Source organism: Indicator indicator, chromosome 36 (assembly GCF_027791375.1).
Source record: "Indicator indicator isolate 239-I01 chromosome 36, UM_Iind_1.1, whole genome shotgun sequence".
NCBI lineage: Eukaryota > Metazoa > Chordata > Aves > Piciformes > Indicatoridae > Indicator > Indicator indicator.
The window spans coordinates 2,859,857-2,884,788 of NC_072045.1; the positions used below are offsets into that span (position 1 = coordinate 2,859,857).

The following is a 24,932-nucleotide window of genomic DNA, read 5'->3' on the forward strand; positions in this document are numbered from 1 at the left end:
CACCATGCCCGAGCCGCCGGTGTCAGCGCAGGACGGCGACCGGCCCCGGCCCCGGGCCCCGCTCCCGGAGGAACGGGCGGAACCGGCGGCTCCAACCGGAGTCCTCGGTACGGTGGCACCGGGAGGGGGTTGGGAATGGAGGGTGGGGGGGTTCGAGGGGGGTGTCGGGGCAGCGGGCGGCGGCTGCGGGGCGGGGATGGGGATGATGTTGATGGGGGGGGGGGCAGGTCCCTGCGGATGGCTGCGGATGTCCGCGGGATGCGGCTGCCCGGGGATGGGGCGGGGGGGAATCGGTTGTCCCGGTGAGGGCCTGAATACCACCTCCGGGTTGCTGGACAGTTCTGTGGCCCCCCCCAGCCACCACCCCTCTCTGCCCCGGCCCTGAGCTCTGTGGCTCTCCGGGGATCACGCTTGTCGTGCGTGTGTCCCTCCCCCCCGCCTCAAAGCCAGGCTGGTCTGCGTCCCCCCCGCGATGGGGTCCCCAAAGACGCACCGGTGACTTCCCCCGTACCGGGTCCACGCACCCCCTGTCCGCGCCCCCCCAACCCTGGCCAGGCCTCTTCCCCCCCCTCCCAGACCAGCTCCGTATCCCGCAGCAGCTGCAACGATGCAGGATGGGGACTTTGGGTCCCCAGGCTGGGGCTGGGGTCCCACTTCCCTCTCCCTGGTGTGGCCCTGGGGCGCAGGTGACGCCCCCGTGGCCATGGCCGGGTTGGCGTCCCCAGGGCTGGGCGGTGCAGGCAGCAGGCAGCGGGAGGGTGACCCACTTTTTGTGTCCCCCCCTGGGATGTGACCCCCAAATGCCTCCTCCCCTGGTGCCCGCGGGCTCCGCTCGGCGGCAGGGCAGTGCCCTGCCCATCCCCGCACGCTGCGGCTCCGGTGACCTTATCCCGGAGAGCCAAGGTGAGCGGCACGGCTCAGCGTGTACGGGGGGACACGGGGACAAGCCGGGGGGGGGGAATCGGGAGAGACAGGCACGGAGTGAGCTTGGGGAGGGGCTCTATCCCTGCACTCCACTGGTGGACCCCTCATGCCAGTTTAGTCATGGCACTGGGTGCCCGGAGGAGGGGGCTGCTCTTGGTGGCAGCGAGGTGACAAGGACTCTGTGAGTAAGATGTGGCCCACCCCATGCTCTGGTGGGGGGGTCAGGAGAGGTGTTGGGGACCCCTCTGCTGCCCAGCCACATCTTTGACCTTGGGTGAGAAAAAGCTTCCTGCACCCAGAGCTGAGGCCTCGGGGTGGGCACTACGGTGGGCACCCACCTGGCATTGCCCCAATTTCCTTTGCTCCTGCCACTGCCTAGCTGTGCCCACCCGCTGGACACCCCCAGTGCCCACACTCCCAAGGGAGTTACCCCACAAATCCTTTAGGGTGGGTGAGCTCACCCTGCCTGGTGAGCGTGGCCAAGCCATGGGCACCCTGGCAGTGGGATGTGCCCCAGGGTGCAGGACTGGGCCTGCTCCGGGGGTGGCTGTCTGGCAGCTTGGCATCATCCCCGGCTGTCGCCCACGGTGCCAGGACAGGGAAGCCTTTCAGAGCCTGGCGCTGCAGCCCCTTCCTGAATCAGCTCAGTGATGAGTTTGTGAGGTCTCAGCCTGGTTGTTGGGGTCTGCTTTGCTCTGCTGCCCCAGCTCAGGGGTGCCCGGGGGTGCCTGGGGCCGGGGTGAATCCCCTGGCATCGGCTTCTGGGACGGGTTTGGTGTTTCCTGTTTTTCGGGGCTCGGTGTGAGCGACGTTTCCGGAGCCTTGGGACCTTCCCAGCCCTGGGGCAGCCGGAGAGGCTGTGACAGTTCCCTGGGCACCGGTCCTGGCTCTACCACCGTGGCTGAGGAGGGGAAACTGAGGCAAGGAGGTGTGGCAGGGAGAAACGAGGTCTCACCGGGGGCACCCAGCTTTGGGGACCCTCAGCCTGTTCTCCCTGCCAGCTTTTTGAGGTGATCCCAGTCCCCATCGACCCCGGCAGGTGCAGTGGGGGCACTGGGCATGGGCACAGCTTTGTCCCCAAGGTGTGGGCACCCTGCAGCAGCACGGGGACCACGTCCCTGTGTGGGACCCAGCCAAGGGGTGACAAGGGGACCCTGGGGACCGTCCCCATCCGCGGCGGCGCGGGGCCTCCCCAGGTTTCCATGGAGACCGGCTGCTTTTTTTCCTGCTCTCCCCATTTCTCCTGCATTTTCCCACCTCCCGGAGCCGAGGCCCTGCCGGATCCCGGCCCCGGCGAGGGGCTGCGGGCAGAGGTGAGCGGCTGCTGGGGGGCAGACGGGGGACAGCAGCGGGGCAGCAGCGGGGGGCACCCCAGGGCATCCAGCACCTCAGGGGTGCCAGGAACATGCTGCCAGCTCCTCCCCAGCAGCTGTTGGGGCCTTTTTGGGCATCTTGAGCTGCCGGAGGAGAAACCTGAGCCAAGGGCCAGCGTCACCGGGAGTGAGGGGCCGGGACCTGCTGCCATGGCCGCTGCTGGGGACACGCCGCGGGTCCCTGCACCCATCCCAGGCGCCGGCAGCTGAGTCATTGGCGCCTCGGGGGCTGGATGGTTGGGCTGTGGTTTGGGGGTGTCCGAAAGGGTCCCCCAGCTGCTGACCACCCCCCCTTCTGTCAGATAAGCTCTTCGGGAAGCGGCTGCTCCAGGCTGGGCGTTACATCATGTCCCACAAGGCCTGGATGAAGACGGTGCCCACCGAGAACTGCGACGTGCTCATGACCTTTCCGGGTAGGGAAATGAGCCCAGGGTGCCCGGGTGGGTGCTGGCAGTGCCAGTGTGGAGCACTGGGATGGTGGCATGTAGCTGTGGTGGTGGGAATTTGGGGAGAGATGGGGACTAGGATGGGCACCAGGATGGTGGCACAGAGTTGCAGTGGAGATAGGGGAATTTGGAAGGGCTGGAGACTGGTCTGGGCATTGGGATGTGGGATGGTGGCATGGAGCTGTGGTGGTGGTGGGAATTTGGGGAGAGATGGGGGCTGGGGTGGGCACTGGGATGGTGGCATGGAGCTGCGATGGGGATGGGGGACATGAGGAGGGATGGGGGACACAGGGAGGGATGGGGCCTGGGGTGGGCTGTGCTGGACCCTCGCTGACTGGTGCCATGCAGACACCACCGATGACCACACTCTGCTCTGGCTGCTGAACCACATCCGCCTGGGCATCCCCGAGCTGATCGTGCAGGTGCGGCACCACAAGCACACTCGCGTCTACGCCTTCTTCGTCACCGCCACCTACGAGAGGTAAAGGTCCCCTGGCCGTGCCCACACCTCCTTTCTGTGCCCAGCTCCATGTGCCCAGCCGTGTCCCCTCCCTCTGCCTGCAGCTTGCTGCGTGGGGCTGACGAGATCGGGCTGCGGAAGCCGGTGAAGGCAGAGTTCGGGGGAGGCATGAGGAGCTTCTCCTGCGAGGAGGATTACATCTATGAGAACATCGAGAACGAGCTCTACTTCTTCACCTCTCAGGTGGGACCTGCAGGGATGTGGGGATGCAGGGCAGGGATGGGAGGGTGGAGCACAGGCGTGGAGGGATGTGAGGATGGAGGGATGGAGGGATGCAGAGAAGTGAGGATGCATGGGAGGGATGTAGGGCAGGGATGTGAGGGTGAAGCACAGGGATGCAGAGAAATAAGGATGGAAGACAGGGCTGCAGGGATGTGAGGATGTGGGGATGGAGGGATGCAGAGAAGTGAGGATGAAGGGTGGGGATGCAGGGATGTGGGCATGTGGTGCAGAGATGCAGGGATGTGGGGGTGGAGGGCAGGGATGAGGTGCAGGGATGCAGGGACATGGAGGTCTGCAGGTTGTCTCTCCCTCTCCCTGTGAATGGTATCAGGGAGCCCCAGCCCAGCTGGACACTGTTCCGGCCACCCCCTAGAAAATGGGGGACAAGGCAGGGCTGGGAAGAGGAGCAGGGCCTGGGGCCATGTGTGTGGCAGGAAAGGGGCTGGGGGCTGAGCAGTGGCACCATCAGCCTGGGCTCAGCCCTGCTGTGGTGCTGCAGGAACGGCAGAACATCATCAGGTACTGGCTGGAGAACCTCCGTGCCAAGCAGGGAGAGTCGCTGCACAACATCCACTTCCTGGAGGGGCAGCCCATCAGTGAGTATGGCACAGCCTGGCACAGCTTGCCATGGCACTGCCACCCCACTGCTGCCCTCTTGGTGGCCCTGGAGGACACAAACCCACTGAGGGTCCCCTCTCACCACACATCCCCAGGGCAGTGCCAAAGTGGGTGCGCAGTGGTAGTGCCAGGGTTGGGCACACACCCCTAGTGTGTCCCCACCTCCCCAAACCCACTCTGCTCATTGTCCCTGCCCCAAACCCCACCGCTCGAGGGCTCTCTGGGGGCATGCATGGTTGTAGGGGGGTGGGCAGGGCAGGCTGGCAGTGCCCCCACAGCCTGCCCCTCACCACAGTCCCGGAGCTGGCAGCCCGTGGAGTGATCCAGCAGCTCTTCCCCCTGCACGAGCAGAGGATCCTCAAGAGGCTCATGAAGTCCTGGGTGCAAGCCATCTGCGAGGCCCAGCCGCTTGGTAAGGGGTCAGAGGGGTGGTTTGGGGGTGTCTGGGAGGGTCCCAGCCTTCTTCAAGAAGGCTCACAGCCTTCTTGTCCCCCCCAGATGAGATCTGTGACTACTTCGGGGTGAAGATCGCTTTGTACTTCGCCTGGTTGGGCTTCTACACCTCAGCCATGGTCTACCCTGCAGTCTTCGGCTCCATCCTCTACACCTTCACTGAGAGCGACCAGGTGAGGGGTGGGGAGCTCAAGAATTGGGGTCAACCCCCACATTCGGGGGCCATGGTGGGGGGGTTCCCACCCCTCCTTGCTCTGGGATTTCCCTCTGGTGCTGTTACCCTGCAGCTGCTGCCGAGCTGGGAGGTGCTGCTCCACCATGGAACCCCTCACGGTGCTGGGGGAAGATCCCACAGTTGGAAGGGTGGAGGGGTGGGGGGCAGGGGTGGGGGGTGCTGGGGAGAGGAGGGGACCGACCCCAGTGCAGTTGGTGCCATCCATGCCACAGACCAGCCAAGACATCTGCTGTGTGGTCTTCGCCATCTTCAATGTCATCTGGGCCACCTTCTTCCTGGAGGAGTGGAAGCGACGTGGGGCTGAGTTTGCCTACAAATGGGGGACCCTGGACACCCCAGCTGAGTCCATCGAGGAGCCCCGGCCCCAGTTCAGGGTGAGCACTGGGGGGAGGGGTGTGGGGTGTGGGGGAGGGGTTCCCATTCCTGAAGGAGTTCTCACCAGGTCTGGGCTCCAGCTGACCTCCACTCCCTGACCCTGACAAACCACCCATGGGGGTCTGCACTGCCTCCCACAGGTGCTGGGGTCATGGAAGGATGCCACAGAGCTCCTCACTGTGGGGAGGGTCACACGGTGCTGTGTACCCCCCTCCTATCCCCCCCTCACCCCCCCATTTTAGGGCATCAAGAGGATCAGCCCCGTGACCAGCACTGAGGAGTTTTACTACCCCCCTTGGAAGCGTTTGCTCTTCCAGTGCCTGGTCAGCCTCCCTGTCTGCCTCGTCTGCCTCTCCTTTGTCTTCCTCCTCATGCTGGGCTGCTTCCAGCTCCAGGTGGGTCCTCATCCCACCACCCCCTAACCCTCCCCCACTACCCAGGAGCTGCCACCCCTCCCCTCCGTGCCAACCTTGAGCCCATTCCCACAGGAATTCGTGCTGAGCATCCAGGAGCTTCCCCGCATCATTCGCTTCCTCCCCAAAATCGCCCTGGCTGTCATCGTCACTGCCTGTGATGAGCTTTACAAGAAGATTGCCTACTGGCTGAACGACATGGGTGAGTGGGGGTGGCACCCAGGGGTGCTCCTAGCAGGGCTGGCTGCTGGGACCCATCCCCAAATCCCTCCCCTGAATCCCACCTTCCCCTTGTGCTTTGCAGAGAACTATCGCCTGCAGAGTGCCTACGAGAAACACCTCATCATCAAAATCGTCCTGGTGAGAGGGGGCTGAGGAGCTGGGAGAGGGGCAGAGGGGACCAGGGAGTACAGAAGGGACTTGGAGGGGGGTCCCAGCAGCCCCCTTGCACTCACCCAGCTCACCTCTCCCACAGTTTCAGTTTGTGAATTCATACCTGAGTCTTTTCTACATCGGTTTCTACCTCAAAGACATGGAGAGGCTGAAGGAGGTAAGGGGCTGTGCCCGGGGGGGGGGGGGCTGCAGGGCCAGCCTGAGCCCCTCCCTGGCATCACCCAGATGGACAGACAGATGTCCTCAACCCACCCCTGCCACCACCCCAGCCCTCTCCACCCTAGGAGGCTGTCCCTGCATGTCCCTACCATGGTCCTTGGTGGTTGTGCTCCCAGCCGGAGGCTGCACCAGGGCCCCCAGCTCCTGCTGCTGCTCATGGTCTCTCTCTGTCTGTCTGTCTGTCTGTTCTTCTGTCCCTTCCACAGCTCCTGCTCATCTTCTCTCTCTCCCAAAGCCTCGTGCGTCAGCTTAAAGAGGCTCTCCTTCCCTTCATCCTCCTCCACCTCCACCTCTCTCTCATCTTCTTTAAGGGCCTCCTGGGCTTTTGCTGGAGACTGGGAGTATCCAAAGTAGGAGCAGGGAGAGGGGTGGGACGGGCACCCCCCTCCCCCCCACTACACCCCACCCCGGGGTCCCCTGGGAGGGACATGGGTGTCCCCAGCCCTGGTGGCACACCTGAAGCCCCATCCCATCAGCTGCCACCCATGAGGGAGTCACAGGATGGGGGACACCAGGCCTGGGTGTGCAGCACATCCCTGGGGAGGAGCAGACACCTCACGGGGGGGCAAGCAATGGGGACAAAGGGACAGCCTTGGGTGCTGTCCCCCTCCAAGTCCTCCCCGGGTGACAGCCCGCGCCCCGTGTCCCCACGCAGATGCTGGCCACGCTGCTCATCACCCGCCAGTTCCTGCAGAACGTCCGGGAGGTGTCCCAGCCCCACCTCTACCGGCGGTTGCGCCGGGGGGACCTCAGCCTGCGCGACCTCCGCCAGCTCGCCCACACCCTGCTCCGCCTGCTCGCTCCCCACCGCCGCCCCCCGGCTCCTGCCGAGGGGTCCCGCGGGGAGAAGAAATGTTTAAATGGGGGTTGCGGGGTGCCAGAGGAAGAGGAGGAGGAGGAAGAGCGGCGCGAGTCGGACTCGGACTCGGAGAGCGCCCTGGACTGCGGGCTGAAGCTGAAGAGGGTCAGCTTCATCGAGAGGGGCGAGCGGCGCAGCGCCGAGCACTGCGGCCCCGAGGACGACAGCTTCCTGGAGGAGGGCAGCCCCACCATGGTGGAGAAGGGCATGGACCCTGCCTCCGTCTTCGAGCTGTGTGAGGATGAGGAGGAGGCCGAAGGGCCCCCCGGCAGCCCGGTGAAGGCGGCGGAGCCGGCGGCGGTCCCACGGGCCGGCCGGAGGAGGAGAGGGGCTGAGAGTAGGGAGGAGGAGGAAGGTGAGGAGGAAGGGCGGAGGCGTAACCGGGCGTCGTGGATCGACCCTCCCGAGGAGGACTACTCCACGCAGCTGACCCAGGCAGAAGTGGAGAGCTGCATGAAAAAGTATGAGGTGAGGAGCCCTGGAAGTGGCCATGGGTTTGGCGAGGTGCATCGCACCCCCTCCCCAGCCCCGCTACAACGCGTCCTGCCTCCTCCTCCTCCTCCTCAGGACACCTTCCAGGACTACCAGGAGATGTTCATCCAGTTTGGCTACGTGGTGCTCTTCTCCTCTGCCTTCCCCCTGGCCGCCATGTGTGCCCTGGTGAACAACATCATCGAGATCCGCAGCGATGCCTTCAAGCTGTGCACAGGGCTCCAGCGCCCCTTCGGCCAGCGGGTGGAGAGCATCGGGCAGTGGCAGGTGGGTCGGGGGGCACTAGAGGGCACTGGGGGACCCTGGCTGGCTCGGAGAGGCTCACCCCTGGCGCTTTCACTCTTGCAGAAGGTGATGGAGGCCATGGGTGTCTTGGCCATCGTGGTCAACTGCTACCTGATCGCCCAGTGTGGGCAGCTCCAGCGCCTCTTCCCCTGGCTCAGCCCCGAGGGAGCCATCATCTCCGTGGTGGTGCTGGAGGTAAGGGGCTTGTGCCGTCATCTCCACCCACCCTGCTGTGGGTTAAGGTCTTGTCTTGGCTCCAAAGGTCCCCACAGGCCCTTCCTGAGGTCCCAGCCCTGACCCTTCCGTGGCCACCTGCAGGCAGTGGGGTCCAGAATCCCACCTCTGGGTGCTATTGTTTGGGCTCTCTGTCGTCCCCCCCAACCCTTCCCTCATGGGGTGCACCTCAGGAGGGGATGGTGGTGCCCACGGGGCTGGAGATACTCAGCTAGGTCCATGTTGTCCCCCCCACAGCACTTTGCCCTGCTCCTGAAGTACATCATCCAAGTGGCCATCCCTGACATCCCTGCCTGGGTGGCCGAGGAGATGGCCAAGCTGGAGTACCAGCGGCGTGAGGCCTTCAAGGTTGGTGATGCTGGGATGGGACCATCCGTGGGGCCAAGCACAGAGCTGGGACTCCCTGTCCCTGGGGCCACGGGTCTCCCTGAGGCTGATGGCTACTCCAAGGTGTCCCTGGGACCAGTGGGCTCCCTAAGGTTTCCCTGGGGCTGCTGGGCTCCCCAAGGTATCCTTGAAGCTGATGGACTCCCCAGAGTGTTCCTGGGGCCAGTGGGCTCCCCGAGGTGTCCCTGAGGCTGATAGACTTCCCAAGTCTGGTGGACTCCCCAAGACATTCCCTAGGCTGATGGACTTCTTGAAGTGTCTCCAAGAGACTCCTCAAGGTGTCCTCACGGCCGCCGGGTTTCCTGGGGAGTCTCTAGGGCCGGTGGGCTGCTCGAGGTGCCCCCGGGGCTGATGTGCTCTCCGCTGGCAGAAGCATGAGCGGCAGGCGCAGCACCACTTCCAGCAGCAGCAGCGGCGCAAGCGTGAGGAGGAGGAGCGGCAGCGCCACGCCGAGTACCAGGCTCGCAAGGAGCGAGAGAGTGGCCGCGACGAGGCCAAGGCAGAGGCCGCCGGGCAGGACCCGGCCCACGAGAAGAGCCAGAGCAAAGGGAAGGGCTCCGGGGGCTCCTCGCACGGCTCCGACAAGCCCAAGAGACCCAGCTCCCTCCTGGCCACCAACAACGTGATGAAGCTGAAGCAAATCATCCCTCTGCAGGGCAAGTTCCTCTCCGGGGGAGCCGGGGGTAGTGGCACCGCCACTGCCAGGTCCCCCCAGTCCCCGACGGGCAGCGAGAACAAACTCCCTGGCTTCCTCAGCTTCAAGTTCCTGAAATCCCCCGAGACTAAGCGGGACACGGGGACCGAGAAGGTCCAGTCGCCCACCAAGCCCTTCAACCCCAGCAAGCTCTTCAACTTCGGCAAGTCCGAAGGGGCTGGGGGCAACGGCGCCGCGGCCACTACCGCCTCCCCCCAGCCGCGCCCCGGCCCCTCGGCGGAGGCGGCAGAGCGGCCGGGCCCCAGCAAATCGCATCTTAACGGGGCGCCGGAGGAGGGGCCCCGAGAGGAGCCAGAAAGCCGTGTGGAGGAGGAGAGTGGGGGCTACAAACTCTAACCAGAGCTTTTTGGGGAGCGGGAGCGAGCGGGACTGCCCTCTCCCCTCCTCCGGGCAGCCGCGGGACATCCTCTCCCTCTCGCCTTCCCTCGCTGTCCCCTGCTGCGTCCCCTCGCATCCTTCCAGACCCTCTGCTGGGTCCCATCGTCTCTCCAGCTGCAGTGGGGATCTGGCCACATCCTGCACCAAGGACTCGTCGTGAACAAAGACCCAGCAGTGGGAGCAGCAGCTGGATCCAGTGGTGGCTTTGGATGGAGCATCCCAACGAGTTCCTTCCTGCACGCCTACGGCTGGGAGACCTCCTGCCCTGGCTCTGTGCCATGAGCCCCCCATGACCACCGACGCTGCGCTCACCACCACAAGGAGATGTTATGATCCAACCTGAAGAGCTTTGGTGCTGCCAGACCCACCAGGACCATCCTGCCGACCGCGGAGGGACGAAGCGAGGGCGGTGACAGGAGCCTGATTCAGCCGTGCCTACAGCCCCTGCCTACAGCCATCACCCGGTGCCCTGCTGGCACCGGGGACATGTCCTGCTCCATCCCACTCCTGGCAGCCTCCACACGGATTTCGTCCCAGCTCCGGGACATTCTCCTGCCCGAAACCCGGCTGGGAGGGCTGGGGGTGAGCAGCCAGCTGCAGCCTCCTGGATTCTCATGCATGGGCAGCGTTTCTTGCACTAAAATAACCCCAAAAAACCCCAACAGTGAGCGACTCTCTTGCCCCTTCTTCATCCAGTGGCTCCAGGTGATGGAGGCAAGAGCTGGCACCGGCTGGCAGAGCCCAGCCTGGTGCAGGCAGCAGCCCCAGCGCCTGCAACGTGAGCCGGGCTGGTCCCTTCCCCTTCTCTGCTTTCCGATTCCGTGGAATTATTTTTGCAATAAGGCACTTGGAGGTCATGCCAAGGAGAAGGAGCAGGGCTGGGGAGGGCAAAGGGGGAGGGGGGGGGGGTAAACTTGGCAAGGGTATGGGGTGGGAGGGGGGTGTGGGAGCAGCTTTGCTTCTGCCAGGGGGCAAAGGTTTTGCCCTGGCTGGGTTTAGGTTTAGTGCTTCACCAGCTGCAGCTCTGTGGGGAGGGGGCTGCAATGTGGCTGCCCCTCGCTTTTCAGCAGTGCTGCTTTGCTTTAGGGGGCCAGGATTTGGGGGGGGGGGGGTAGTGTGGTGGTGGTGGCACCCCCACAATGTGGTGCCTGTAGGTGACCTGGGCTGGGGACATCCAACTCTGCCAGCTCCTTGCTGCCCTCATTGGCACGAGCTCTGTGCTCTGCCTGCCTGCCACTGACCAGTTCCAAAGCAAGGGGAGAGCTGGGGGGGCTGCCCAAGACTGGGGGGCTGCCTGGAGTTTGGGGGGGCTGCCAGGGGCTGGGGGGACACCCAAGTGGCTGCCCCATCACTGTGCCTGGCCCAGGCAGTCACACACAGAGGGGTGTCTGTGCACACCTCTGTCCCCGAGGCCTGGGCTGTCAAAAATGTCAGGTTGGTTCCCCCCTCCCCCCCCCCCCAAAATCTCTTTCCACACATCCCATAATAGTATTCCTTTTTTTTCCTCTGAATTAAGCCATTTTTTTTTTACAGCAATAAGGGCAGGAGAGGCTTGAGCTGCTGCTCTGCTCAGGAGCAGATGGTCCAGCACAGGTGGGGAGAGGCTTTTGGGGGTTAAGAGCACTGAGGGCCCCCCCAAAAATGATCCCCACATCAGCTGGGGCCAGTCCTGAGCTTTGCTGTCCCCACAGCCAGCCCTGGAGGTTGGGCAGAGCTCAGAGCCCAGCCTCGCTCAGGCAGGAGGGGTTGGGGAGAGATTTCCGGGGCAAAACCAGCAAAAAAAACCCAACCCCAAACAACCCTACAGGAGCAGTGAGCTGTGGGGCTGGGAAACTGGGGCAGGATGGTGCTGGGAAGCCCACGGAAACCAGCAGGGCCCTGCTCCAGGGGAGCAGCACCTTGAATGATGGCAGAACGCCCCCCAGCCTGGCTAGGGGGGATGGAGGGGTACCTCATAACCCCCAACACCCACCCCCACCTCCGCCTGGCACCTGCCCAGCCTTGGGGGGCTCTGCAGAACCCTCCACAGGCAGGCTGGGGCAGGGCTGGTGGGCAGCAGTGCCAAGCACCCTCCCTGGCTCCATTTCATTGTTGCTCTGCTGGGGTTGGGCTGGTCAGGGCCAGCTGGCACCTCCAGGAGAGGATTTCTCTTTGCCTCCCCCTTTCCCTCCTGACAGTCCTGCTCCCAGCAGCTCCTGCAGGGGAGGGCCCCCAGCGCCCCCCCAGTAGCTCCCAGTCCCTCCCTGAGCCCAGGGCATTTTTAAACCTTTCTCTCTCCCTCTAAAGGATTTCTCCAAGCAGCTGCCTGCAGCTCCAGGACAAAAGGAGGGAAGAATTTGTTTTAATTTCCTTTGCTTTTGGGTTTTGGAAGTATTTTTGGTTTTAGTTGTTGTTTTTTTTTTTTTTCCTTTCCCCACTTGCTGCGTTTTTCTTTCTTTGGAATTTGACAGAAAATGAAGGGGGGGGGGGGAGGTGGCGGGGGGGGGTTGGTTTATTTATTTCTTTTTAATTTATTTTGTCATATTTTTGTAAAACCTGCAGAAATGCAATTAAAAAAAACAAACAAACAAACAAAACAAAAACCAATTGAAAATAAAATATATTTCAACAAGCCTGAGGTGTTGGGAGATAAAAAAGTTATTGGCAGGGGGGGGACAAGGAAAGGGACATTTGGGGACACACTCAACCTTCTCACAACCCTCTAAAGCTCTTGGAGATAGCTCCAGGAGGGTGAACTCCACCAATGTGCCCATGGTGCTGGGGAGAGGAAGAATGAAGCCAGATGAAAACCCTCTGAATGCTGCAGGTTTAGTACACACAGAACCTCCCCCCCAGAAAAAAAGTGGGCAGACAACTGATGGCTGCAGGTTAGAAACAAAGCCAAAGGGTTCTCAGAGATGATCTCCTCCAACCCCCCTGCTGTGGGCAAGGACACCTCTAGACTAGACTCAGCTGCTCAAGGCCTCATCCAGCCTGGCCTTGAGCACCCCCAGGAATCACTCCCAAATCTGCCCTGGAGGCCACTGCTGAGGAGCTCACCAAGAACTAAAGCTTTGGTGTTAGAAGTAGAGAATTGTTTGGGTTGGAGAAGCTCTCTGAGGTCATCCAGCCCAACCCTCAATCCACCACCTCCATGGCCACCAAACCATGGCCCCAAGTGCCACAGGCTTCTGGTACATCTCCAGGGCTGGGGACTCCACCACCTCCCTGGGCAGCCTGTGCCAGTGCCTGACCAATTTACCCTCACTAAACCTCTGCACATCCCTGTGGTTTGCTGTCAGAAAGGGCAGAGTTTAACTCTTGAATGCCCTAACTTTGCCCAGTTTGTGTTGGGTACAAGCTCCAGAGCTCTTCAGCCAGGACCCTCTGCTCCTGTTTGGAATCATCATCCAACCCCCAAAACAAGAACAGATGAACCATTCTGAACAACAGAAAAAAAACCCCAACCCCAAAACTCTGATCCCTGACCAGTTTTCATTTACCAAACTAAACCTTTAGTACCGGAGGCAGTGAGACCCCGGCCCCGAGGGTCATGAGGGAGTTGGAGGTTGGAGGAATTGGACAAAGTGCAGGCAGAAAAACCCAGGGTTTGGGGTTTTTAATGGGGTTCGTTGTTTTCAAGGCACCAGGAAGTCACAGTTAGGTCAGTAAGAGCTTCCCTGCCATGTTCAAACCAGATGCACTTACCATGGATCACATGGACTGAGGGCTTGAAAAGTGGTGGCAGTGGTGTGGGGCAGGGAGCTGGAGGAGGAAGAAGAGAAGGGAAGAAGGAGGGGGTTGGGAGAGGATGGCAGAAGGAAGAAAGGGGGGAGCTGGAGAGAAAGGAACTGGAGGAGGAAGAAGAGGAGGGAAGAAGGAGGGAGTTGGGAGAGGATGGCAGAAGAAAGGAGTGAGAGAAAGAAAGGAGAGTGTTGGAAAGAGGAAGAAGGGGGAAGCTGGAGGAAGGAGAAGAGGGAGAAAGAAGGGAGAGAGGAAGGAACTGGAAAGAGCTGGAAGGAGGGAGGAAGGAAGGAGTTGGAAGAGGAAGGATGGAGGAAGGATGGAGCTCTCACTCCAGATAGGATGGGACATGAAAGCCTCCCTGTGGGCATCACAAATCCATGCAGCTTGTACACAGCCACCAAGCCCAAACCAAGCCCAGCAGCTCGATGCTCCCTTAGGTCACTTGGAGGCTTTGCTTCTGCATCACTTCAGATTCAGGTTAAAAAGGCAACTTCCCTCTAACCTCCTAAAGAGGGCTGCAAGAGTTGAGAGGCTGCCAGGAGCCACCAAGACAACGGAGGGCACAGAGACAGGGGGCTCAGCACAGGAAGGAACTGCCAACTCTCTTTAATAGGACATGACTCTGTCTGGCAGAGAAGTCAGCAGAGCTCAGCCCTTGCTGTAGCCATCCAGAATTACACAGCATTTGACAAAGCACTGCACAGACACCACTGCAAGGCTGCAGCTCTCCAGCTTGGCTACGAAACACACACATTGGTCACACTTCACCACCAGCTGCACGTCCCCATTCCTTTGCTTGGGAGCTCACTTCCAGCTCAGGCCATCCCTGCTGAGGCCAGATGCAAACACAGCATCTTCCCCAGTCCACACCTTGCCCTGTTTGACACTTTTTTTGTTTGGGCAGCAGAACAGAGGGAGGTCCTGCAACGCCCAGGAGAGAAAAAAAAAAAATCACCACAAAAAAGCCCAAGGACAGTTTTATCTTCACCAACACAGTTGGCATCTTTAAAGACATTCCAGTGATTTGGAGGTTACTGCTGTAGCAAAATCCAGGTGTTTGGTCTTTAAGAGGCAGATACAAAGGTCTAAACTACTTGGTGTTAAAAGTTAAATAATTCACTGCGTCAGAAACTCGGTGCCTAAGGTAGGTTTAGAATGGCAGCGTGGGCTGTGCCCTGCTCCTCCTCAGCTTCTGCCTTCCCATGGCTGCTTGTCACCATTCCTCTCCCTTTTGTCCCCAAACCTGGGCACGTGGCACACCCCCCACGTGGCTGAGGAGGCCCCAGAAGGGGACAGCAGGAACCCTCCAAGCTGGGGGCTGTGCAGAACGAGGTTTGTAGCCAGGAGCTCTGGCAACTAAAGGTTGGTGTGGAGGGTTTGTCAAGGAGGAGGAAAGAAACCCAAAGCCCACAGCTACAGATGCAACAATTTCAGCTACCACAGAGCAGAGTCAGCTCCTGGGAAAGCCTACAAGATATCATCACTAAGCTAACACCTTCCCTGCCCCCTTCAGGCCACCATGCTCCTTTCCTTTCAGTCTCTGAAGCTCTGAATCCACCACCTGATGATCTGCAGGTCCTCATGTGGGCTCTCAGTGAAGGGTTACAGGCAACAGGCACTGAACTGTCACAGTCCAAAAAGAGATTGGTCTTCCTCAGAGACCATGGAAGCTCATGTTTTGATCAACTCCAAGTCCTGGGCTCCACTCCAACCTTGTTGATATGGCAGGAAAAGACAAGGTACCATCACTGAGAACAGGCAGCTGAGACCTGTGGTGCTCCTAGACTCCTCCAGCCAGGAGCTGCCTGCATGCTGCTGACCCAACTCCATCCCATCAGCCACGGCTTGACCACTTGGGGAGAGATGAGGAGGAACCTCTGCTCCAGCAGAGAGGCTGCACAGCTCAGTCCATTCCAGACCCAAGAGACGAGGAGAAGTGAAGAACAACAAAAGCCACACAGCTTTCACTTTGAATTCTCCATGTGAGCTGCCAAATGGCCCAGAGCAGCCCAAAGGGAAAAAAAAGAGAACACAACTGGACGACCAAGTTGAGAATGTGGCCACTGGGACTGACAGAATAATAAGTGACACTCAGGACTGGGGGTGAGGGGGTGGTTTTTAAGTGCAGTGCCAGTTTTGGAATATTTGAGACCAAGAAAAATTAAAAAAAAAGGAAAAGAAGTGAAGCTCCACACTTAGGGTTGGTGTGGGAAGATCCAAGGAGGAGTTAAGCACTTGGATCATGTGCTCCACACACTTAGGGTTGGAGTTGGAATATCCAAGGAACAGTTAAGCACTTGGATCATGTGCTCTACACACTTAGGGTCGGAGTTGGAATATCCAAGGAGGAGTTAAGCACTTGGATTGGCAACATCCAAAGAGGAGTCAACCACTTGGATTATGAGCTCCACACACTTAGGGTTGGAGTTGGAGCATCCAAGGAGGGGTTAACCACTTGGATCATGTCACTGGGTAGAGGAATCAGAAGGCTGAGAGCATGGAAGGGTTCTGTGCTAACCCCCCAGCTTCTCCCCAGGCTCCTTCAAATTAGACCTGGCTGATGAGCAACAGATTCCCCCCAGATCTGTGCAGGTGACAGGGTATGCTTTATAGAAAGGAGGAACTGGAGGTTCTACTCCATGTTTTTACTGGATTGTTCCACCACTGCTCTGTGGTTTAGGCATAAATTAAAAAAAAACAAAAAAAACAAACCAACCCAAAATAAAACAGGGAGAAGGAAAAAAGGAAAAAAAAAACTCAAATAAATACGTTGGCTCCTATAAAGTCAGAAGTGGCTTGGGCTGTGGAGGAGGGGACAGATGTGGGGAGAGGGGCAGAATTTACACACTTGGAGACAAAACAGGAAGCGCCTGCAAAGTTGTAGAGGAGCAAGGCAAGAGTTTAAGTGTCCTCATTCATGTCCTGGCTGTCTGTCCGAGCGATTTTCCGGGGGGGGGCCGAGTTCTCACCTTCTATCTCCACTTGCTCTTGATCTCTCTTCTTGGCTGCATTCTGTTTGGACAAGAGGAAGCCACAGTGAAACCCCCAAAGGCACAGCAGAGCCCCAAGAGCCACAGGGAAGCTCCCTCAAAGGCAGAGCAAAGCCCCCTCAGCACCTTTCATTTCCAGCTCTCCAGCACTGCACCAGCAGAGGAAGAGTCACTTTGCCCCTGCTCTGCCAAGGCCCTGAACTCTCCAAACTTCCTTTTTGGCTTCAGGGGTCTTTATAATTTTACTTCCCCTCCAAGTTCTTCCCCACCCTGTCCTCAGCCCAAGGCTACACTCACTGCTTCCACATCTCCATTCCAAGTTACTGTCTTGCTCCAAGTACTTCCAGCCCAGACACCCCAGTTCCCCCCACTACAGAGCATGCTGCTTGGTGTGTTCCCAACAGAAGAGCTTGGATTTTGTAGCCAAGGTGCTTTCACATCCTGCACAAACTCATCCCTTCCCCCAACACAGGAGCAGCTTCACCCTGGCTGTAAAGCAGCTGCTGGGGCACAGGGAGATCCTTTTGCCAAGGTCACAAAGGAACTGGGAGATGCAGTACCCAAGCTGTGGGTTAAACATGGAGTTCACCTCCCTCACACTGGAAATAAAGATTGTTTGGATTTATTTCAAGTGTGCAGACAGAGCCTCCCTGCACTGTCTAAGGTGCTCTTCATACTTGCTCGTAGTTATTCTGCCAATATTTTGGTTGGGATTGATGTTCAGTTAGCCTGAGGCAGCAACCCCAGGCAGCAGTGTTTCTGCTCACCTACCTTTTTGTCCCACTGCTGATGTAAATAACGCAAAAGAATATTTGTCTTTTCTGTGACTATGACTGCCAGGAGGAAAAAGAAAGAGAGAGAAACACACTGAGGTCATTTGAAAGGCTTCAAATAGTGCAAAACTCACTTCCCAGCCCAAGCCTGATGCTCTTTAGTGAGAATGCAGCAGCACCCAACATGTCACTGGAGAGTTAACAACACCCCCAAAGCACAGCATGGAGGGGTCAGAAGGGACCTCTGGAGCTCAGCCAGTCCAACCCCCCCTGCTCCAGCAGGGCACCCACAGCAGCTTGCCCAGGAGCACAATGGTCAGGGGGGTTGGAAGCTCTGCACAGAAGGAGACTCCACAACCTCTCTGGGCAGCCTGCTCCAGGCCTCCAGCAGCCTCACACCAAGGAATTTTCTCCTCCTGTTCAGATGGAACCTCCTGGGTGCCACTTTGTGCCCACTGCCCCTTGTGCTGTCCCTGGGCACCACTGAGCAGAGTCTGGCCCCAGCCTCTTGCTCCTCACCCTTTGGCTCTTGCTGAGCATTGCTCAGATCCCCTCTGGGGCTGCTCTTCAAGCTCTCAGCCCCAGGGCTCTCAGCCTTTGCTCCTCACAGAGCTGCTCCAGGCCCCTCTGCAGCTTTGTAGCCTCCACTGGACTCTCTCCAGTATTTCCCAGTCTCTCTTAAACTGGGGAGCCCAGAACCTGGGCCCAGTACTCCACCAGGGCAGAGCAGAGAGGGAAGAGAACCTCCTTCACCCTGCTGCCCACACTCTCCTTCATGCCCCCCAGGAGACCTTTGGCCTTCTTGGCCTCAAAGGCACATTGCTCATGGGCAACTTATCGTCCCCAGCACTCCCAGGTCCTAATCTTCCCAGCAGGTCACCCCTTACCCACCACCTTAGCTGGAGTTTCAAAGAAGGGACCCCTTGTGTACAGCAGATTTTTATAATCTTAGAGCAGAATAAAGCTGTCAGCAGGGCCAGACTCACTTTGTTCAGAGGGATATTCTCTGGTGGGAAGATATACTGATGGTCTTCTGTTCTGTAGGAGAATTGCAACAGTTACAGCACACAGCCAGCGAAACCCAAACCCAACCCAAACCTCCTCACCAACACCACAATTTGCCCTCTCATGTGACACTGCTGGCTGCAGCTTTTTTAAACACACATTTCCAGGAGAAAGGTCATTTTGGTGACGTTTTTCAGGCCCTGAGAGGATTACTGAAGCAGGTGTCTATAAGGAAGCACCACACTCATGGTCTGGCTGAGGTGAGGACACGTTCCTCAAAGCAAGCAGGAAGTTCTCCTGGCCAATCTCACCTCCTAAGCCACCAGCTGTGGTGAGAAGTGTTTGTGAAGAGTTAAAATCCTCCTTTTGGAGTTTTATTTCCCCTCTTGTATCCTTGTGAGGAGGGTGAGGAAAGCTTCCCCCAGAGCAGCAGGATGTGGTGATACTTACTGATGCTTTACATACAGAGTCAGCATGGAATCTGCTGAAGTTGCTTTTGTTGTACACAGGCAATCCTTTCAAAAAATCAGCCTAAAAGGACACAGAATTCAAACAAAAAACAGGAGGTGAGGATAGAAAAAAAGGGAGGTTCTGGTTGCTGTTTGCTTTTTGCTTCTCCCAAGGAGTTTCTCAAGTCATTAAAAGCTGCAGGAAAAGCTGAAGGATGCTGCTCAGTCCCCACCAGTGAGACTGAAACCTGCTCTAAAATGCCTTTGGTCAACAGAGCCAACCCCCAGCTTCTGCTGTTGGTTTCTGACACCCCTAAAGTTCAGGAACTCATTTGTGGGGGTCTCTAGGTGGTTAAAAAGTGGTTAAGTGTCCAGCTGGGTGAGTGCTGACAGGAGGAAGACGTGCACCACACAAACACTGCTCCAAGCAGAGCAGAAGTCAGCACAAACCACAACAGCACACCAGGAACTGTCCCAGCTCCACTGAAGTCCTTGAATGTGACACCAGATCAAACCAGTTACTCTTTCCCTTTCCCAGTTAACAGATCAAGGCTAGCTCCAGACAGCAATAAAAGCCCCAGATGGCCTCAGATGTTCAATCCTTATCACTCCCTTATCAGCCTGGCCCAACTTCCCCCTGTTTCTGAAGGACCCTGCAGGCACCAAGGCTACTGGTCCAGCAACAAACAACTCCAGGTTTAGCTGGAAGTGGTTCAATCACCACTCACAACAAAACTGTTGCTCAAACAGACTATTCCCAACTTTCCAGCCAGGAATTTGGTCTGGCAGAGGAGCCCACATATCCCTGGAAAGAGGCTGGAAGAGCCCCTTAGATGTGCCAGTTTGTGCCAGTCACTGGGCACCACTGGGAAAAGCCTGGTCCCACCCTCCTGACACCCACCCTTGAAGTATTGATCAGCACTGCTGAGATCCCCCTCAGGCTGCCCCTGTCCACACTAAACAGCCCCAATTCACTCAGCCTTTCCCGCTCAGAGATGTTCCAGTCCCCTCTCCAGCAAGTCCCTGTCCTTCTTGAACTGGGGAGCCCAGAACTGGACACAGGACTCCAGACGTGGCCTCACCAAGGCAGATCAATTGGGCAGACCAGCTCAGGCCCCACCAGCCATGCCCACTGCCCAGTTAGAGCACAACAGCAACACTAAACCAACAAGAAACAGACATTCTTCCAGCCTAGGCTCCAGCCAGCAGGTTAAGGACTCATCACCAGTTCAACCAGTGGCACACAACATCCTTCTGCTGACAACCACCCAGCTGCCACATGCACATTTCAGCTTCTACCTGGTCAGAAGGCCCTCTCAGGGGAACTGCCTGGAGTCCTAGTCCTGGGTACTGAAAATGAGACACCACTCCAAGTGCAAAGATCCTGAGCTGCTCCAAGGGCAGCAGGTAAATAAGCCCCAGCAGGTCTCTGCTGTTTGCACACCCAGCACACCAAGTCACACCTCCTGGCCACTGTCACATGAAATGTCCTCTCTGTGAGCCTTCTGCCACTCTTTAACCAAAGAAAGCCTGTCCCAGCCAAGCTGGAGTGGCCTGGGTGGAAATGAAAGAGCAAATCCTGAAGCCAGCAGCTGCCTCATTTCTCTTTGGGGGGGAAAAGCAAACTGGGGGAAACCCAACAACTCGAACTGCAATGATGCAACCAGAGGGAACAGCACTGCTTCCTTGTAAGGTTTAGGAAGTGAGGGAGAGAGAAGATGCATCCACTGTATCAACAAGGGTGCTCAGCTCCCTAGGAATGTGACAGCCCCCACCTAAAAGCAGCAAGATGGGGAAAAAAAATCCACACAATTAAGCACCCTGTTGTCGGCTTTTGGAAGGAAGAGCAGGAATAAGGCTCAGAAAGAGAAGGGCCAGCACAGAGCTGGTGAAGGCAGGGCTGTGCCTCAGCAGGATGCACACACACGTGGGCAGGGGTTAGAAGGAAACCACTAACGCAGGCCTGGGAATGGCCACCTAACCCTCAGCCCCGGTAGGGCTGTACCCGGAGACCGCAGGGCCATCGCCGGTCTTCCCCTGTGGGGGGGCGGAAGGAAAACTCTCTTCCCTCAGGAATTACGTCACTGCCAAGGGAGGGAGACCGCCTGGAACCCTCTCGGCTATGGCAACCGCTGCCGAACGCTCAAGCCGCAGACCGAGTGCCTGTTGCTGTTCAAGGGGCACAGAAAGGACCGAACAACCTCCAGCCCTTAGTGCAGGGCACCCCTGGGGACGGGGGAGCACCCCGCACCTCGGAGGTCCCCAATTCCCCCTTCTGCTCCCCAGCCTTGGGGGTGGAGGAAACGCCCAGCACCCTGGGGATGCCCCCGCTGTTCCTGCCCCTCAGGGTGCGGAAGATCTCCCATGCCGAGGGAGAGCCTCACCCTTCGGCCGTGGTGAGGAACTGCTCGGACCCTGGAGTACCACAGCCTCTCCGAAACACCGATAAGGGAACCGCTCCAGCTCCCCTCATCCCCCCACCCCAAGAGGAGGGGAACATCCCCAGCTTAGGGTGTCCGCACCCTCCTGCGGGGGGCCCCGCCATCTTGGGGTGCTACAGCCCTCAGGGTCTGGGGCACCCCCGGCTCGCTGCGTAGCAACCCCCGCCACACCCCCTGTCCCCGAGGGTGGGGTACCCCACATCTCGGCGTGCCCAGTTCCAGGCCCTCCCTGTGCCACCACTCTCCCGCCTCCGCCGAGGCCCTCCCTGGGTGCGAACGCCGGAGGGTGCGGGCCCTGTAGGGCCGCGGGCCCTCGTTTCGTGGGCTGGGCGGGGCAGCGGGCCGCGACCAGCAGCAGCTGCCGGGAAGGGCCACAGGCCGCGTTCCCGTCGCAACAGCGGGCCCGGGGGCGCCGCCATTTCGGGTGGGGGGCACCTACCATCTTCACCGCCGCCAGCCGTGAGGAGCCGCGCCTCAGCCCGCCCACTGCCTCCGCTGCCCGCCCCGCCCCGCGCCCATTGGTCTGCGTGGCGCCACTCTCGTGTTCTATTGGGCGCTGTGCCCGTCGTTCACAGCCGCGCTGATAAGCGTAGGGTTAGGTTGAGGCAGGAAATAGACAGGAAAGGGGGAGGGCGGGTGCAGCGCGCAAGGACCCGGATGTGGCAGCGGCCGCGGGGCATGCTGGGAGATGCTGTCCATGCCTCTGTTGACCTCAGCTGCCTAATGAAGACGCTGATGATGAACGCTGTTAATTAGCAGCGCTGGCAGGACACCAGCCAGGAGGTTGTTCTTCCCCATTACCTCCTCTCCATCCTGTCATCAGGCCAGGGCTGCAGCCAAGAGCCAGGCCCCAGGCACTGAAGCATCTTAGGAGGACAGAAGAGCAGGCAGAGAGAGCCAGCTCGGTGGGTGTGAGCTAAACCCAACCTTCCCTCTAGCCTCAGGGCTAATCCCATGCTCCTTCCATCCTTCCAAAGCCCCCCTAGCAGCCATGACCCCACCAGTGCTTCAACTCTCCCTCTCTTCATTCACTTTGGCATTAACAACCAGCACAGGAAGTTCAGGGCTTTAATTCCAGCTTGTGTTTTCACAAGTTTATCTTCAAATCACACCGAGAAAGCAGCAACACATTTACAATGTGAAGAGCAGCCATTAAACAAAGCCCTCACAGGCCACCCTCAAGCCTCACATGCGGGAGCAGCGTGAGGAGCAGTCTTGACTCACAGTTTCCTCATGGCACAACCACTCAGGCCAGGTCACTCCAAAGCCACCACAGCTGGAGGGGCTCAATTTGGGGCTTCTCCCCACAGCCCAGCAGCCCCAGGGGCAGGGCTGTCAGTGGGTCAGAGACTTCCTGCCCTTCAGCATGCGCCGCAGGATGACCTCGATGCCGGCCGGGGTGCTGATGCGCTTGATCCAGCCGTGGGTGCGCTTCCGCTTGCGGTTGTTGGGCTGATACTCGTTGCCACGAGCCTTGCTGCGGACCTGCTGCAGGCTCCAGGGAGATGCCAGCGTGGGGCAGCCACTTGCAGGCTTCAAGGAAAGCTGGCTCCTAAAAGGCAGCTCCAGGGAAGCGGAGAGAATCGAGGCCGTTCGGAGCTGGAGAGGGTAGGAGGAGGAAGGCTGCAGCAGGAAAAACCTTTGGGAAAAGGGTTAAAAAAAGGAAGCAAAACAGAAAGTGAGAAGAGAGCCTAGAGGTGCTGCTGATGGGGAAAAATCAAGGGGTTTTCTTCAGCTATACAATCGTGGAATTGTTTTGGTTAGAAAAGGCCTTTGAGATCATTGAGTCCAACCCAGCACTGCCAAGTCACCACTAATCCATGTCTCTCAGCACCACATCTCTACACCTCTGAAATCCTTTCAGGGATGGGGACTCTACCACTGCAGTGGGCAGTCTGGGCCAGGGCTTGGCAACCCGTTTGGGGAATAAATTGTTCCTCATGTCCAACCTGAACCTCCCCTGATGCAACACCCCTCAACTCCTTTTTCTCCAGACTAAACAACCCAAGGTCTTTCAGCTGCTCCTCACCAGCCCTGTTCTCCAGACCGTTCAACAGCTTCTTTGCCCTTTTCTGACACGCTCCAGCCCCTCAATGTCCTTATTAGAGCTGAGCCCAAAACTGAACCCAGGAATCAAGACGTGGCCTCCTCAGTGCCCAGTACAGGGGCACAGTCACTTCCCTGCAACTGCTGGCCACGCTATTCCTGATCCAGGCCAGGATGCTGTTGGCCTTCTTGGCTACCTGGGCACACTTTGGCTCATTTTCAGCTGCTGTCAACCAACGCCCCCAGCTCTTTTTCCACCTGGCACTTTCCAGCCACTCTCCCCCCGGGTCAGTGCGCTGCGTGAGGGACACGACTGACCCTGCTACGTCCCGCCCTGCTCCCAGGGCCCGCTATCCCTCCCCGGGAGGGAAGTGACACCGCTCCTCGCCACCCTCATCCGTTCCCGGGGCAGCCAGCAGCCGCCCTTACCTGCCCCCGAGAGCCCGCCACCCGACGCGGCCTAGCGCCGCCATCGCCCTCCGCGCGTCCCCACCGCAGCACCCTGCCCACACCGCAGCCTCCTATTGGCTCTGGGGGCCGGAGGGGAAGTGGATGCGCACAGCGGCGCGCGCAGCCTGGCGCAAGGCACGATGGGATGCGTGGTCCTGAGGCAATGCAGCGCTGTTCCCATGGCAACGGCCGCGGGGCCCGGCCGGGGTCGTCCCCCGCGGGGTCTGCGGGCGCCGGGGCCTCCTGCAACGGGGAAGCTCGGCCCTGCCGTAGTCACCAGTGCTCCCAGTCAATGGAGAGGGACAACAGCGCTCCCAGTGCAGGGGTTGCCACTGCACCCAATGCTCCCAGTATGGGGGTCACCACTGCTCCCAGTGGTGAGCTTGCTAGCACACCCCAATGCCCCTGGTATGAGGTTCAACAGCACTCCCAGCATGGGTGTTGCTAGTGCACCCAATGCACCCAGTGTGGGGCTCACCAGTGCTTCCAGTATAAGGGTGATTAGTGCACCCCAATGCTCCCAGAACAGGGTTAGCTAATGCACCCAGTTGTCCCAGCCTGGAGGTCACCAGTGCTCCCAGTACAGGGGTTGTTGGTGCATCCAGTTCCCCCAGTATGGGAGTCACCAGTACACCCAGTGCTGCTCCCAGTCTAAGGGGGGGTCACTGGACCTTCATTCTCTAACCTGTGTAGGTAAGAGAGAGCAGCAGGTAGGATGTGCCAAGGGACCTACAGCAGCAGCCTCTGCCTGCTCCTGAGCAGGGAAATGAGGTGCAAGAGGAAGAGGAGGAGAAGGATTAAGAGGAGAGGGTAGAGGAGGAGGAGGACGAGGAGGAGGAGGAGGACGAGGAGGAGGAAGAGGAGGATGAGGGCTGGCTGGGGTGTCAGAGGATCAGAGGGATCTCAGCCATCCTCGCTGCCTGCTGGGATCAGGGAGCAGACCCCTCAGCTTGCGTTGCTGGAGCCAAGCCTGGCTGTGCTGCTGGGAGCCAGCACCAGCTGCGGGGATTTTCTGCCCCGGTTTGCCCTGCTCCCACCAGAACCCAGCCGGGCAGGGTGAGGGAAGGTGGCTTCAGCCCTTCCAACCCCACAGCTGCGGAAAAAAAAAACCAAAGAAGCCCCAGGAGATAGTTGGAATTTTATGTTTGTTCTCCTGTTCCAGTCCCTGGGGGGCACAAGTTGACGGTCTTGGGTCGCATCACCCACGTCGAGCTCACAGCACTGTCGTGTTTATGACCTTTGAGAAGCCCCGAACACCAGAACGGACAGAAAAAAAGCTGAAAAGAAATAAAGGAATTTGGTCACTGATCCCCTACTGGAAGGGGGGGAAAAAATCCTCAGGGCGAATCCTGCAGCCCCCCATGGGCTGGCGCGGGGCTGCGCTGGGCTTGGCTTTGAGTGGCAAATCTCCTTGTCCGTCACTGCCAGAGCCCTCCTCTTTAGGAGGGATTTCAGGGGCTTTCTATGGCTAGAGACTACAAGGACAAATAGCCCCCCCCCCCCCCTCCCCT

General features: G+C 59.1%; 3 protein-coding genes across 3 annotated transcripts; 1 reads left to right on the forward strand and 2 right to left on the reverse strand.

The window, feature by feature from the left end:
• Positions 1-4: 4 nt before the first annotated feature.
• Positions 5-9,524, forward strand: ANO8 (anoctamin 8). Its single transcript, XM_054396272.1, has 18 exons — positions 5-107; positions 2,600-2,710; positions 3,092-3,224; positions 3,308-3,446; positions 3,985-4,081; positions 4,399-4,515; positions 4,602-4,729; positions 5,004-5,165; positions 5,409-5,561; positions 5,655-5,781; positions 5,884-5,939; positions 6,055-6,129; positions 6,398-6,541; positions 6,847-7,518; positions 7,618-7,809; positions 7,891-8,022; positions 8,299-8,409; positions 8,819-9,524. The coding sequence occupies exons 1-18, from the start codon at positions 5-7 to the stop codon at positions 9,497-9,499; spliced, it is 3,333 nt and encodes a 1,110-aa protein (XP_054252247.1). The 3' UTR covers positions 9,500-9,524.
• A 6,505-nt stretch (positions 9,525-16,029) lies between these two features.
• Positions 16,030-21,393, reverse strand: DDA1 (DET1 and DDB1 associated 1). Its single transcript, XM_054396129.1, has 5 exons — positions 21,365-21,393; positions 18,486-18,566; positions 18,017-18,068; positions 17,029-17,090; positions 16,030-16,279 (listed from the first exon to the last, which is right to left on the reverse strand). The coding sequence occupies exons 1-5, from the start codon at positions 21,365-21,367 to the stop codon at positions 16,169-16,171; spliced, it is 309 nt and encodes a 102-aa protein (XP_054252104.1). The 5' UTR covers positions 21,368-21,393; the 3' UTR covers positions 16,030-16,168.
• A 592-nt stretch (positions 21,394-21,985) lies between these two features.
• Positions 21,986-23,451, reverse strand: MRPL34 (mitochondrial ribosomal protein L34). Its single transcript, XM_054396301.1, has 2 exons — positions 23,401-23,451; positions 21,986-22,564 (listed from the first exon to the last, which is right to left on the reverse strand). Exons 1-2 carry the CDS (start codon positions 23,442-23,444, stop codon positions 22,261-22,263), a joined length of 348 nt encoding a protein of 115 aa, XP_054252276.1. The 5' UTR covers positions 23,445-23,451; the 3' UTR covers positions 21,986-22,260.
• Positions 23,452-24,932: the final 1,481 nt, after the last annotated feature.

What these genes read in the sequence shown, in the direction of transcription:
- ANO8 (XM_054396272.1), top strand. Translation starts at nt 5, where the DNA reads ATGCCCGAGCCGCCGGTGTCAGCGCAGGACGGCGACCGGCCCCGGCCC. An exon ending in CTACTGGCTGAACGACATGG is followed by an intron (nt 5,782 to 5,883) that starts GTGAGTGGGGGT and finishes TGTGCTTTGCAG; the next exon opens with AGAACTATCGCCTGCAGAGT. An exon ending in GGAGACTGGGAGTATCCAAA is followed by an intron (nt 6,542 to 6,846) that starts GTAGGAGCAGGG and finishes GTCCCCACGCAG; the next exon opens with ATGCTGGCCACGCTGCTCAT.
- DDA1 (XM_054396129.1), bottom strand. An exon ending in ACTCTGTATGTAAAGCATCA is followed by an intron (nt 18,069 to 18,485) that starts GTAAGTATCACC and finishes ATTCTCCTACAG; the next exon opens with AACAGAAGACCATCAGTATA. An exon ending in AGAATATCCCTCTGAACAAA is followed by an intron (nt 17,091 to 18,016) that starts GTGAGTCTGGCC and finishes TCCTCCTGGCAG; the next exon opens with TCATAGTCACAGAAAAGACA.
- MRPL34 (XM_054396301.1), bottom strand. Translation starts at nt 23,444, where the DNA reads ATGGCGGCGCTAGGCCGCGTCGGGTGGCGGGCTCTCGGGGGCAG. An exon ending in TGGCGGGCTCTCGGGGGCAG is followed by an intron (nt 22,565 to 23,400) that starts GTAAGGGCGGCT and finishes CTTTTCCCAAAG; the next exon opens with GTTTTTCCTGCTGCAGCCTT.